Consider the following 13828-nt stretch of genomic DNA (forward strand, 5'->3'; position numbering starts at 1 on the left):
GCGGTAATAAGTAGCAAAGTGGGGTAATTTTTCCAAGGGGGAATGTGCACGTAGCTTCCCTCTGAAATCTGATGCGACTTATGCACATGTACATTGGCCCGTTAGAAAATTACCCTCCATCTATCAGGACAAACAGTTGAGTGGGGAGGAAAAGCTTCCTTTCAAATAAGTCATATAGTGAAAAAAACAGCCACATACAAACTGCAATGAGAACGCAGTGCAGAACCTTCTCTAACAGTTACACGCGACAGCGCGAAACAAAGCACGAGAGAATATGAGCGCGCGCATGCACATGCGAGCACACATGCGAGAAACAGCCTGCACGTGTGTGTGTACACAAAATAAGCACAGAGGAGCTGAAGGACAGGAAGGGGGACAGTTAATGTACTGATAAATTTTTGTCGTGTTCTGCAGATTATGGCGTATCTTTTTATTGTTACTTGCACAAGAAGTTTGATATGCAGGACACAAGTAAGCTGCAGAGCTGTGCATGGGCTTTGTGATCTTTAACTGCTCTCATGTTCTCTGTTTCTCTACATATTTACGACAGACATGTAATAAACACACTTCTTACCTCTCCTATGGTGCAGTAGTGACCATTGGGACACTCTAGGAGACAAAGAGAAAAACAGGAACGGCACTCAACAAGAGACGGACCCAAAAGGAGACAAGGCAAGGGACAGAATTAAAGAGGCCAGACAGGGCCAGCCCAAGGGAATCTGATACTGTAGGCAAAACGTCTTCATGCTGCACCTCCCCCAATCTACTGGTGCCCCCTATGGTGCACTTCCTCTCCCCCCTGCTGGTGCTGTCTGTGGTGCACCTCTTCCCCACTGAACGCCCCCTCCCGAGTCAACCTCCATACATTCCCTCGCCCTCCAATAATAATTTTTGAAGAAGTTACAAATACAGGCTCTCTCAAATTTATTATTGGGTCCAGCATCTCCCCCCTCCCCCCCCCCACACACACATTTGTAGCCTTTCTCCTTCCTCCAAGGGTGCAGTTTTTCTATTCCCCCCCCAACCAAACAGTGCAGTTTCTCCCCAAACAGTGCCATCTCCTCCCGTATTCAGCATCTCCCCTCTTCTCTCCCTCCCCCCCCATAGTCAGCATCTCCCCACTGTTTCCAACTTCATGTCACAACCCCGTCTCTTCCTTCTCTCTTCCCTCAACCCCAACTTCCCATGGTCCAACATCTCAGCTTCTCTCTTCCCTTCCTCTAGTTATCCTGCATCTCTCTCCCCTCCCTCTTTTTACTCTAGAAGCCACCAGCACTGGTAGCAATTCACAAAAGCTGCCTGTAGCCAAGCCCCAGAGCCTTCCCTCAGATGTGACCCATCCTGCCTCCTCTGATGCAACTTCCTGTTTCATGGTGGACGGGTCGCACCAGAGGGAAAGCTCCAGGTCCAGCTGTGGGCAGGGTTTGTGAATCGCTGCCAGCAACTTCTAGGATAAAGAGAAGTTTGAAGACAGACCTGGGGGGTGGGGGAGACATGACATACTGCTGAGGGAGTGCGAGAGATTACCGCCCATAAAATTCTGCTGGCCCTGAGCCCAGTAAGCCTAACTGTGCACCTGGGCTACATTTTGGAATAAGCTGGGTGTGTGTTGTCCATCTTGCTCAGGACAATGGCTTTCCTCGCTGTCCAGATAGCAGCAGGGAAGCTCTTTAAAAGCCACTGTCACCCGCAGCCCTTCAGCAACCCAGCATGTGAGCATATGCTGAAAACATGCTGTGTCTCTGGATCCCTCCAACAGCGTATAGGAGGGGTAGGATGAGGCAGGCTTTGAGCGTTGGGTGCTAGGGAGGCTGAAAGGCCCAATGATCAGAGTAGCTTTTAATGGGTTTCCTCGTTGCTATCTTTTCTGGCTGTGCCGGCCTGCGCTGCCACCTCTCACCCCCCAAAACCTGTATTTTCTTTGGAATCCCACAGTGGTAGGGTGGAGGAGGAAAGAGGGGCAAGATGCTAGAAATTTTGGGTGGGTGGCGGAGGAAAAGAGATGCAGACTACGGTGGATGGGAGCAAGTAGGGAAGGGGAGATGCAGACTACGGTGGATGGGAGCAAGTAGGGAAGGGGAGATGCAGACTACGGTGGATGGGAGCAAGTAGGGAAGGGGAGATGCTGGAATGTGGGCAGGACAGGATAGTGGCTGATGGTTTGCTTCTCCCTGCCCCCCCCCCCCCCAATTAGCTGTGCTCCAGATGTTTCTGCTAGGCAGGGTTAGCCAGCACAGCTGGGAATCTCAGCAGCTGATGAAGTGTCTATATTAAATCTGTAGAATCCATGGTAACGTGTAGGTCAAGCAGAGCTGGACATCTGCATAAGTTAGACAGGATACGCAAGCCAGTTCTGTTCATCCACTGTACATCAGGGCAAACACAGGCCCTGCTTCCCTAGGCATGCCCCACCCCTCCCAACCAAAACATCCAGCGGACATACGGAACCGTGGCAATGCAAACAAAGGCCTTGCGTTACCACCAGTCCCTCCCATACTTACGGTACCAGCGCAGGTTCTGCATTCCGTCCCACACCCGCGCCTGATGCAACAAGTCTTCAGGCATGGTAGGCAGGAAAGCATTCTGAAAAGCAGACCAAGCAGAAATATCAATTCCAAGTCAACCCATCACTCTTTCCCAAGTTCCTCTCCCTATGTTAACACCCACGTGCAGCAGTGACAAGAACTTTTTTTTGGTTGGTGGGAGGGTGGAGGGTGCGATACAGAGGCCTGTGGAAGCAAAATTGATAAGAGCAGTGGCACATTATCCACTAACCCCCCCCCCTCCCCATTTCAATAACTTTACTGCCTAAAGGTTAAGTGCTAGTTGCATTATAGAAAACCAAGTGCAAGCTTGAAGATTAAGAACTGATGAAGTGGGTGTTGTCAGTCTCCAGGTGATGAACTTTCTAACTTGTGAGCCAAATCACTGAGGTTCTTAAAAAAATAGATTTACATATCTGATGATTTTGTGACAAATTATTTATAGCGTACTGGATATATATTATTGCATATGCTGCTATATTTTGAGTTAGTACATAAGTACATATAAGTACATAAGTAGTGCCATACTGGGAAAGACCAAAGGTCCATCTAGCCCAGCATCCTGTCACCGACAGTGGCCAATCCAGGTCAAGGGCACCTGGCACGCTCCCTAAACGTAAAAACATTCCAGACAAGTTATACCTGAAACTTTCCAAGTAAAACTCAAAATACATTTTTCTACCTTGGCAGTCTGAGCATTTTATTTATTTAATAATTTCAATTCCGCCTAAAACTAGGTAGATCATAAACCAACATACATAATAAAATCTATTTTTCCATTTGATTCGGTCCGTGTCTCCATTGTTACTCCATGCCCAGCACGTTTGTGCCCTGGTTCCTCCCCTTCCTCTCATACCTCAGGTCCAGCATGTCTCCCTCTCTATCCCCTACCTGCCCCACCATGATCTGGCATAACTCCTCCTCTCCATTTCGTCCAGCATCTCTCCTCTTCTGTTCCGCTCCCCACTCCCGTCAGTCTCTTCCCTCCCCCAGTCTGGTCTCTCTCTCCCCTCGTGCTCCCCTTCCTGGCTGATCCAGAACATCTCTGTCCCCCTCTCCTCCAGTCCCCCTCCTAAAGGTGCAGCACATCTCCACAGTCCAACTTATCTCCATCTTCCTCCCTCCCTTCCCCCCTCCCAAAAGGTTCCAAGATCCTTCTCCCCTCCTCAAACCCAGCATCTCTCCCTCCTTCCTTGACCATCTAAACTTGCCTCATCTCTAGCACTGGCTGCGATTAAGGCACACTGCTTTGGCCAGCATCGGGGCCTTCCCTCTGCCAGGTCCTGCGTTCTGTGAGGTAACTGCCTGCTTCCGCACGGGCAGGACCAGCAGAGGGAGGGCCCCAACACCTGCCACATCAGCATGCCTTAATCGCAGCCAGCGTTGAGGATGAGGGAAGTTTAGAAGATCTGAAAGGAAGGGAGGGAGTGACGTTGGATTTGAGGTGGGGAGAAGGAAAGAGGAGGACAAGCTGGGGCCACCAACATGGGGCCCTTGGGCGTGTGAGGCCTCATGTGGCCACCCCTAGCCTCTAAGCTGCAGTGGGAATCAAACCCAGTTCCCTCATGCCTTTCTCAATACCTCCAAAATACAAAAGAAGTTACATAGTAACATAGTAGCATAGTAGATGACGGCAGAAAAAGACCTGCATGGTCCATCCAGTCTGCCCAACAAGATAACTCATATTTGCTACTTTTTGTGTATACCCTACTTTGATTTGTACCTGTGCTCTTCAGGGCACAGACCGTATAAGTCTGCCCAGCACTATCCCCGCCTCCCAACCACCAGCCCCGCCTCCCAACCACTGGCTCTGGCACAGACCGTATAAGTCTGCCCAGCACTATCCCCGCCTTCCAACCACCGGCTCTGGCAGACCATAGGCGTAGACTGGGGGGGGCGAGGGGGGGCAATGCCCCCCCAAACGACGCGAGGCGCCGCCGCGCCATTAGTTTAAAAAAAAAAAAAAAAAAAAAACACATGCAGGCACGCGCTCCTCTCCATCCGCTTGGCTTCCCTGCCCTCTCTATCTGCGTCCCGCCTTCCTCTGACGTCATTTCCTTTCGGGCGGGACGCAGACAGAGAGGGCAGGGAAGCCAAGCGGACGGAGAGGAGCGTGTCCGTCTACCCCTCTCTTCCTTCCTCCCTCCGGCGCAGGCAGCAGTCTTTTACAGCGTTCCTGGCAGCGGTAGCGTTGTACACGCTGCCTTTGGCTCTGCCCCGAAGCCTTCTCTTCAAGTTCCTGTTCCCGCATAGGTGGGAACAGGAACTTGAAGAGAAGGCTTCCGGAGCAGACCGAAGGCAGCGTGTATATCGCTACCGCTGCCAGGAACGCTGGAAAAGACTGCTGCCTGCGCCGGAGGGAGGGAGGGAGGAAGAGAGGGGGTAAACGGAGTCACCATCTTGGACCTCGCGGGGGGGGTGGGGAGCAGAGGAAAGATGGATGGGACGGAGGGATGGTGAGCAGAGGAAAGGAGCAAGAGATGGTTGGGACTGCGAGGGGTGGGGAGCAGAGGGATGGACCAGGAGATGGATGGGATTGGGAGAGGTCAGGCACAGCAGAGGGAAGGAGCAGAAGATGGATGGGACGGAGGGATGGTGAGCAGAGGGAAGGAACAGAAGATGGATGGGACTGGGAGGGGTGGGGAGCAGAGGGAAAGAGCAAGAGATGGATGGACTGCGAGGGGTGGGGAGCAGAGGGATGGACCAGGAGATGGATGGGATTGGGAGAGGTCAGGCACAGCAGAGGGAAGGAGCAGAAGATGGATGGGACGGAGGGATGGTGAGCAGAGGGAAGGAGCAGAAGATGGATGGGACTGGGAGGGGTGGGGAGCAGAGGGATGGACCAGGAGATGGATGGGATTGGGAGAGGTCAGGCGCAGCAGAGGGAAGGAGCAGAAGATGGATGGGACGGAGGGATGGTGAGCAGAGGGAAGGAACAGAAGATGGATGGGACTGGGAGGGGTGGGGAGCAGAGGGAAGGAGCAAGAGATGGATGGGACTGGGAGGGGTGGGGAGCAGAGGGAAGGAGCAAGAGATGGATGGGACTGGGAGGGGTGGGGAGCAGAGGGAAGGAGCAAGAGATGGATGGGACTGCGAGGGGTGGGGAGCAGAGGGATGGACCAGGAGATGGATGGGATTGGGAGAGGTCAGGCACAGCAGAGGGAAGGAGCAGAAGATGGATGGGACGGAGGGATGGTGAGCAGAGGGAAGGAACAGAAGATGGATGGGACTGGGAGGGGTGGGGAGCAGAGGGATGGACCAGGAGATGGATGGGATTGGGAGAGGTCAGGCGCAGCAGAGGGAAGGAGCAGAAGATGGATGGGACGGAGGGATGGTGAGCAGAGGGAAGGAACAGAAGATGGATGGGACTGGGAGGGGTGGGGAGCAGAGGGAAGGAGCAAGAGATGGATGGGACTGGGAGGGGTGGGGAGCAGAGGGAAGGAGCAAGAGATGGTTGGGACTGGGAGGGGTGGGGAGCAGAGGGAAGGAGCAAGAGATGGTTGGGACTGGGAGGGGTGGGGAGCAGAGGGAAGGAGCAAGAGATGGATGGGACTGCGAGGGGTGGGGAGCAGAGGGATGGACCAGGAGATGGATGGGATTGGGAGAGGTCAGGCACAGCAGAGGGAAGGAGCAGAAGATGGATGGGACGGAGGGATGGTGAGCAGAGGGAAGGAACAGAAGATGGATGGGACTGGGAGGGGTGGGGAGCAGAGGGAAGGAGCAGAAGATGGATGGGACTGGGAGGGGTGGGGAGCAGAGGGAAGGAGCAAGAGATGGATGGGACTGGGAGGGTGGGAGCAGAGGGAAGCCTACTGGAAAGAAGACACTGCATAAAACAGAAGACACTGGGATCAAAGCGAATAGAAAAACTAAATGATCAGACAACAAAGGTAAATAAAAGTATTTTATTTATAATTTATTAATTGAAATGTGTCAGCTTTTTGAAATGTGCATCTGTGATATTTAGCCTTTAAATTTCATTTCCTTCCTCCATATTAGCATATTCATTTGCATATGTATATATGCAAATGATATGCTAAAATGCCACGCCCGTTCTTTGCCCCCCCCCAAATGAAACAGTCAAACTACGCCTATGTGGCAGACCGTATAAGTCTGCCCAGCACTATTCCCGCCTCCCAACCACCGGCTCTGGCACAGACCGTATAAGTCTGCCCAGCACTATCCCCGCCTTCCAACCACCGGCTCTGGCACAGACCGTATAAGTCTGCCCAGCACTATCCTCGCCTCCCAACCACCAGCCCCGCCTCCGGCACAGATCATATAAGTCTGCTCAGCACTATCTTCGCCTCCCAACCACCAGCCCTGGCACAGACTGTACAAGTCTGCCCAGCACTATCCCCGCCTCCCAACCACCAGTCCTGTTTCCCACCACCAGCTCTGGCACAGACCGTACAAGTCTGCCCAGCACTATCCCCGCCTCCCAACCACCAGCCCTGCCTCCCGATCTTGACTAAGCTCCTGAGGATCCATTCCTTCGGCACAGGATTCTTTTATGCTTATCCCATGCATGTTTGAATTCCGTTACCGTTTTCATTTCCACCACCTCCCGCGGGAGGGCATTCCAAGCATCCACTACTCTCTCCGTGAAAGTTGGACTGTTGTCTTCCTTTACTCGGTTAGGAAAGGGTCTCCTGGGGGGGGGGGGGGGGGGGGGGGGGGTCAATATACTCAGGCCTTTACCATCATCTTAGCTGGAGAAAAAGCCAGATTCCTCATTGGATCCAGGACCCGGTTCTTTCCACAGACCAGGACAGCAGCAGTGTGAATCAGGATCTCTGTCACTGTCCCTCTGAAACTGGAGCTTCCGGGGTTCACCCTTAGCGCTGGCTGGCTGTTCATCACAAGGGATTCTGCAAACTTCTCTACTGTATCCGATTGCTGCAAGGCTCTGCTATTCTCGATGAATTCAGTCAGGGTTTCACGTTGCTGGAAAGAAACGAAACAAGAGGAAGAGGAGAAGGACCTTACGATACCATGAGAAACAAAAACAAACCAGTGAGGTAAGTCCAAGGAGGATAATAAAAATACTTTATTGGAAAAGGTAAAAACGACCCGACACGGCCGTGTCGGGTTGTTTTTACCTTTTCCAATAAAGAATTTTTATTATCCTCCTTGGACTTACCTCACTGGTTTGTTTTACATTGCAGGAAAGAGAAATCGTACGCAAGAGTTATGTAGCTGCAGGTCCTGGGCATCGTGGAAGAGAACATTCGTGGGCAGAGAGGAGGGCACAGACCCAAGTGAAGTGAAGGACGCAGCGAGAGATTGACTTACTGCTAGCTTGGGACGCAGGGCAGCATTCTGGGAGCCATACAGCACAGTCAGTTCCCGAAAAATGGCCAACAGTAGGTGGACAGCATGTTGCATAACAGAACTCTTACATTTCTAAGGATAGAAAGACACGGAATTAGATTACAGGATGCAAATATTCTGTGCATCACGGCCACCATTTGTCACGACTAAGGCAGCAACAGCTTCTTAGGGACCACAAAGAGCTGCTACAGTCCAAGCCAAAAAATAGGTCCTGACACCCAACAAACTCATACAATCATCAGCACATTCTTTAACCTGCAGCAAGGGGGCAGCAAAGAGCAAAACAATAGGTCCTGACAGCTACCAAAGAACCAGCAGCAAATTCTTTAAACTGCATTTTTAGCAAATGTTTGTGTAACGATCATATTGAGTTTATCAAAATCGTGGTGGTGGTGGGGGGCTCTAACCACTAGGCCACTCCTCCACTGCAGGAGTGTCCTAGTGGTTAGAGCACCAGTCTTGCAATCCACAGGTGGCCGGTTCAAATCCCACTGCTGCTCCTTGTGATCTTGGGCAAGTCACTTAACCCTCCATTGCCTCAGGTACAAACTTAGATTGTGAGCCCTCCTGGGACAGAGAAATATCCAGAGTACCTGAATGTAACTCACCTTGAGTTACTACTGAAAAAGTGTGAGCAAAATCCAAATAAATAAATTTAACAGTTCGGGGGGGGGGGGGGGGGGGAGATGAAGGTTTGCCTGGGGTGCCCACCACCCCATGCACCAGCTCTGATGACATCAAACTTAACATTTCAGACCTCTTTCCCTGCCTCTCCATCCCTCCTCCAGAGAGCTAACCTCAAACATCTTGTCAGCAAGACTAACCAGGTGATGCCACACCCTACAGACCATGACACCATCCCTCACTCCACCATGACACATTACAATTTCTTTTTATTTTAAGCTACAAATGCCTCAAGGCACAGTTTGGTCCCCCATCCTTCAGGCACAGAAAGATGGCTCTGGATGCTGGGTTTCTGGGCCGAAAAGACTGCAGCTAAATCCAACCAAACTCATGTCACCCAGGGTCCTGGGAAGGGAGTGAACATGCCACATTGACACAGTACCTCTCTCCAGGCAGGATACGAGACAGCTGGGATAAAAGTACATTTTTTTTCACAAAGATTATGATTTGTCTTTTTAAATCCAAGGTCAAGGAAAGTAACAACTCAGGCAGATGAATTATGTTCCTTCCCAACTTGGCTTTTAATCTAACTTGTACCTAAAGCAGCAAAGGGGGATGTGACTTGCCAGAAGTTTAAATGTTGGTTCTTTGCTGCTGTAAATCAGTAGGTCATTGTCAGAGAAATCCAATCTAATTCCAGGTAGGCAGAGCCGGTGAGAGTAGAGCTAGGGAGATCTGAGGCAGGCGGGAGAAGAGCCTGGAGACCTCAGGCAGGCAGAGCAGGTGGGAAACAGCCTAGAGACATCAGGCAGAGAGAGCCTTTGGGAGAAAAGCTGGGAGACCTCAGGCAGGCACAGCCTTTGGAAGAAAAGCTGGGAGACCTCAGGCAGGCAGAGCCGGTGGAAGAAGAGCCTGGAGACCTCAGGCAGGCAGAGGAGGTGGGAGAAAAGCTAGGGAGACCTCAGGCAGGCAAGCTCAGAGAGTGAAGAGAGATTCCTTGTATTACCTTCTGAGCCTGCACAATGTCCTCTGTCTTGCACTCAATGATGGCAGTACCCAGTGCATCCCGCAAGGCTTGGTACTCCTCACCATAAACCAGGAAGAAATCCACGCTGCACATCTGTTCCATCTGTAACTACAAAGCACAGAGATGGGCCATGAGAAGCAAAATGACTTTAGAAGGGGGGCATGAACCCCCAAGTGCCTTTATGCAGAAGTAAATCGAAATGAGTCTGGTGCACATCATGACAGGAATGAAACCAAAACCTAAATCAGGGTATGATATGGACGATCTCTTCTCTGATTTGTTTTTAGTTTAAATCTTTTTATTGAAACTGCAGCAGATAAACCAAAAAGAGAAATGTCAACATTATCTGCATGAACCATTAAGCTAGAATTTTAATTCAAAAGTTCTGCCTCTCCTCCCCCAACATAACTGTCAAACCTCCCCCACCCCCATCACGCTCCCTCCCTTTCCACTCCTCCTCCCCCACCCCACCACGCTCCCTCCCTTTCCACTCCTCCTCCCCCACCCCCATCACGCTCCCTCCCTTTCCACTCCTCCTCCCCACCACGCTCCCTCCCTTTCCACTCTTCCTCCCCCACCATCACGCTCCCTCCCTTTCCACTCCTCCTCTCCCACCCCCATCACGCTCCCTCCCTTTCCACTCCTCCTCCCCCACCCCATCACGCTCCCTCCCTTTCCACTCCTCCTCCCCACCACGCTCCCTCCCTTTCCACTCTTCCTCCCCCACCATCACGCTCCCTCCCTTTCCACTCCTCCTCCCCCACCCCCATCACGCTCCCTCCCTTTCCACTCCTCCTCCCCCCCCCCCATCACGCTCCCTCCCTTTCCACTCCTCCTCCCCCACCCCCATCACGCTCCCTCCCTTTCCACTCCTCCTCCCCCACCCCATCACGCTCCCTCCCTTTCCACTCCTCCTCCCCCCACCACGCTCCCTCCCTTTCCACTCTTCCTCCCCCACCATCACGCTCCCTCCCTTTCCACTCCTCCTCCCCCACCCCCATCACGCTCCCTCCCTTTCCACTCCTCCTCCCCCACCCCCATCAAGCTCCCTCCCTTTCCACTCCTCCTCCCCCACCCCCATCAAGCTCCCTCCCTTTCCACTCCTCCTCCCCCACCCCATCACGCTCCCTCCCTTTCCACTCCTCCTCCCCCCACCCCATCACGCTTCCTCCCTTTCTACTCCTCCGAATTGTTAGAATTATTATACTGGAAAATTGCTCTTTAAGTTGCAACTTCCCAATGATTGTATTGGCTGTATGATTGTAAACCACCTCAGATCCTTTATGGGATTAAGCAGGTTAAAAATGTACAAAATTGGATTAGATTAACTGCTATTGCTCGATGCTTCCATTGTGTCAAAGAAGAGCCCAATTCTACTCATCAAATTTATCTGATCTCAGACTGCGATCCATCAGACTCCACGTGGCACCAAACACAGACTATGGCATGCTCAGGAGGGCAGCAGCACACCCGGTCCTTCCCTCACCTGCTGCTGAATGGTTTCTGATGGGAACAGCCAGCGGTATCTGCCATCCTTGGAGAGAGCCTGAACAAACTTAAAGCTGAATTTGTCTGCCAGTTTGCGAACCAGGCATACGAGGTGCCAGGCATTGGTAGACCTGATGCAGAAAGTTTCCACACACTGTAGGTACCTCTTCTCACAATCAGCCACTGAGCCTGCGGAGAATCAGAGAAACTGAGTAAGAGAAAGTCTGCTCTTCACCCCTGCACCCAACCAGCACTCTCCCACAGGGCCGCCAAGAGACTGGGCCTGGGGCAAGGCCCCCCCGGGGCCCCACCCCCCGAGGCCGCCGCCTCCTCCGTCCTCCACAGGGCCGGGCCGCCCTGAATTCAAATCATAACGCCTCACCTCGACCTCGCTCCGTGTGAAAGAAGCAGAGCGGCGGCAGTCTGTAGATCGCCTCCCTTCGGGCCTTCCCTCCCTGTGTCCCGCCCTCGCGCAAGTTGTCCCCCCTGCCCCCCCTCTCGGCGGCCCTGTTCTCCCAACCCTGCATAAAAACCAAGGAGTGATAGCAGGAGAGCAGTGCACCATTATTTTAGGATTTCCTTTTCAAGGCCAAACTTTACAGCAGTTCCGTGACAGGGAATAAGGGAGTGAGGGTTAACAGAAGCGGTGCATTTCCAGATTGATGCACTCTTTCAATCTCCATCCCTCGATATATCAGGAGACTGAGGCAAAGTTCAGCTTCTGAATCTTCTGAAGACCAGGGAGTCAATTTTCAGACTGAGGCAGAGGAATTACAACAGCTGTCTGTTTTATGGTAAACCCAAATGCAACCTAGCAAGTTCAAATTTAAACCTGCAATAACTGTGGAGAGATGTTTTTGGATTAAAAACTTTCTATCCTCAGCTTAATCCTGTCCCTGGAATTGTCCTTTTTAGCCACTCCGTGCAGATAGACTTTCAAAAGACTGATCTAGAAGGCACATTTTGGGAGCAACTTTACTATTCAGTGGCCACTAAGGCTTTTTGTTATTTTAATTAGATTTTATTTATGAATGTCACATGATGATTTGGGGGGGGGGGGGGGTGCTCCAGCTTGGAAAAGGGTGGCATATAAGTACATAAACCATAAATTGACTAATTGTCACCAGCGTCAACTTTGAATTCTCTCTCCACAGACTGAAAAGAGGAGGCTGACCACAGTGATACAGATCATGATAATGTCATGACTGGACTACTGTAATACCCTGTATGTTCATCAAACCAAAAACAAGTTTCCACCTGCTCCAACTAATTCAGAATGCTGCAATACGACTGATAGAGGACTGCAAGTAGTATGACTACATCACACCCTTCCTGTGAAAACTACAATGGCCACATTTATGGCGAAATTAGGTCTTACCTTATAATTTCCTTTCCATTAGTCCTTCCCACTAATCCAGAATCTGTGAGATAGTTGTGTCCAACCACCAGCAGGTGGAGACAGAGAACTGAAAACTGAGCTAAGCCGTATCTTTCTTGGCATCCAGTCCAGCTCCCCAGTATTTACGTAGACGAGCAGTAAGGAGAAACTAAGAACAAACAGCCTTAAACAACTTGCTAACCCCCCCCCCCGCCAACCAGATGAGCAAACAAGTATAGACCTCTTTCATCTCTGGACAATTTGTAGAGAACCCATGTCAGACCTAATAGAACTACCACCCAGAAATGCAAAAAAAATCCTCCCGCACATTCCTCAATCTTCATCCTCCTAAATGCAAAGGCTTGAAATACAGATCGATGCATGCATCAACCTTTTCCTATACAAGCACAAAGCTCTGGAACACACTGCCACGTAACCTGAAATCGGTCTACGAAATGACCAACTTCCGCAAACTCCTGAAAACTTATCTCTTCGACAAAATATATCATAAAGAACAACACGCGTAACTCTACTTTCTTTAAGATATCCAGGAATGTTCTTTAATATCTTCGGCTTTCACACTATCATGTACCTAATGTCTATGACTTTAATACTATCATGTATCTCACCATCATGCACCCAAAACGTCTGCTAACACAAATGTATACTCTTTTCTATTTCCAGTATTATGTATTTCACCATCATGTACCTAATACTTGCTGTAAAACCAAATGTATATTATTTTCTATTTCCAGTTTCCACGATGAATTGTAAGCCACATTGAGCCTGCAAAAAGGTGGGATAATGTGGGATACAAATGCAATAAAATAAATAAATAAATAAGAGATATGCAGGAAGTACCATGCAAGGTGACATTCGTTATTTGACCCATTACTTGCACCAGCGAAACATTTCAGAAACCTTGGGCAGGCCTCTAGAACACTGGGAAGGACTAATGAGGACTGAAGTGCCAAAACTGGCTTCCGGGTGTGCTACCCTGTAGTGCTTGGCAAAAGGTATGCAGCGTCTACCACGTCGCCACCTTGCAAATATCCAGAAACAGTAAGGTAATCTCCACTCAGGATGTCGCTGTATGCCTTGTAAAATGAGCCCACAAGGCCTGAGGAGCCTGCTTCCACATAAGCAAATAAGCTTATTCTGTTTCTTGCCTCTCTCTCTCTTTTTTTAAACCAGCAGCAAAATCTGATCCAGGACACCCCTGAAGCAATCTCTTAAATACTATTCTACCTTTTCTTACTAAATGGGGCCAAAAATAGCACACCCAACCAAAGAAGAGCAAGGCTGCACAGACTCACCTACCTCTGCTGGAGACTGAGAAATACTGAGCAGGTCAGGGTTGCACAGCCCCATATACAGGTGTCACTACTCAATAGTTCTCAGTCTCCCTCTGCTGGTAGGAATGCATATTACCCA

At 50.7% G+C, this 13828-nt stretch overlaps 1 protein-coding gene across 1 annotated transcript in view; it reads right to left on the reverse strand.

Moving 5' to 3' along the window:
* RNF213 (ring finger protein 213) overlaps positions 1 to 13828 on the reverse strand; it is a 250730-nt gene that overhangs the window by 20707 nt on the left and 216195 nt on the right. The window contains 6 exon segments of the mRNA XM_030206876.1: positions 575 to 609; positions 2502 to 2583; positions 7245 to 7490; positions 7839 to 7949; positions 9508 to 9636; positions 11015 to 11205. Coding sequence (XP_030062736.1) covers positions 575 to 609; positions 2502 to 2583; positions 7245 to 7490; positions 7839 to 7949; positions 9508 to 9636; positions 11015 to 11205 — 794 coding nt within the window.

The sequence above is a fragment of the Microcaecilia unicolor genome, chromosome 6, assembly GCF_901765095.1.
Source record: "Microcaecilia unicolor chromosome 6, aMicUni1.1, whole genome shotgun sequence".
Taxonomy (NCBI): domain Eukaryota; kingdom Metazoa; phylum Chordata; class Amphibia; order Gymnophiona; family Siphonopidae; genus Microcaecilia; species Microcaecilia unicolor.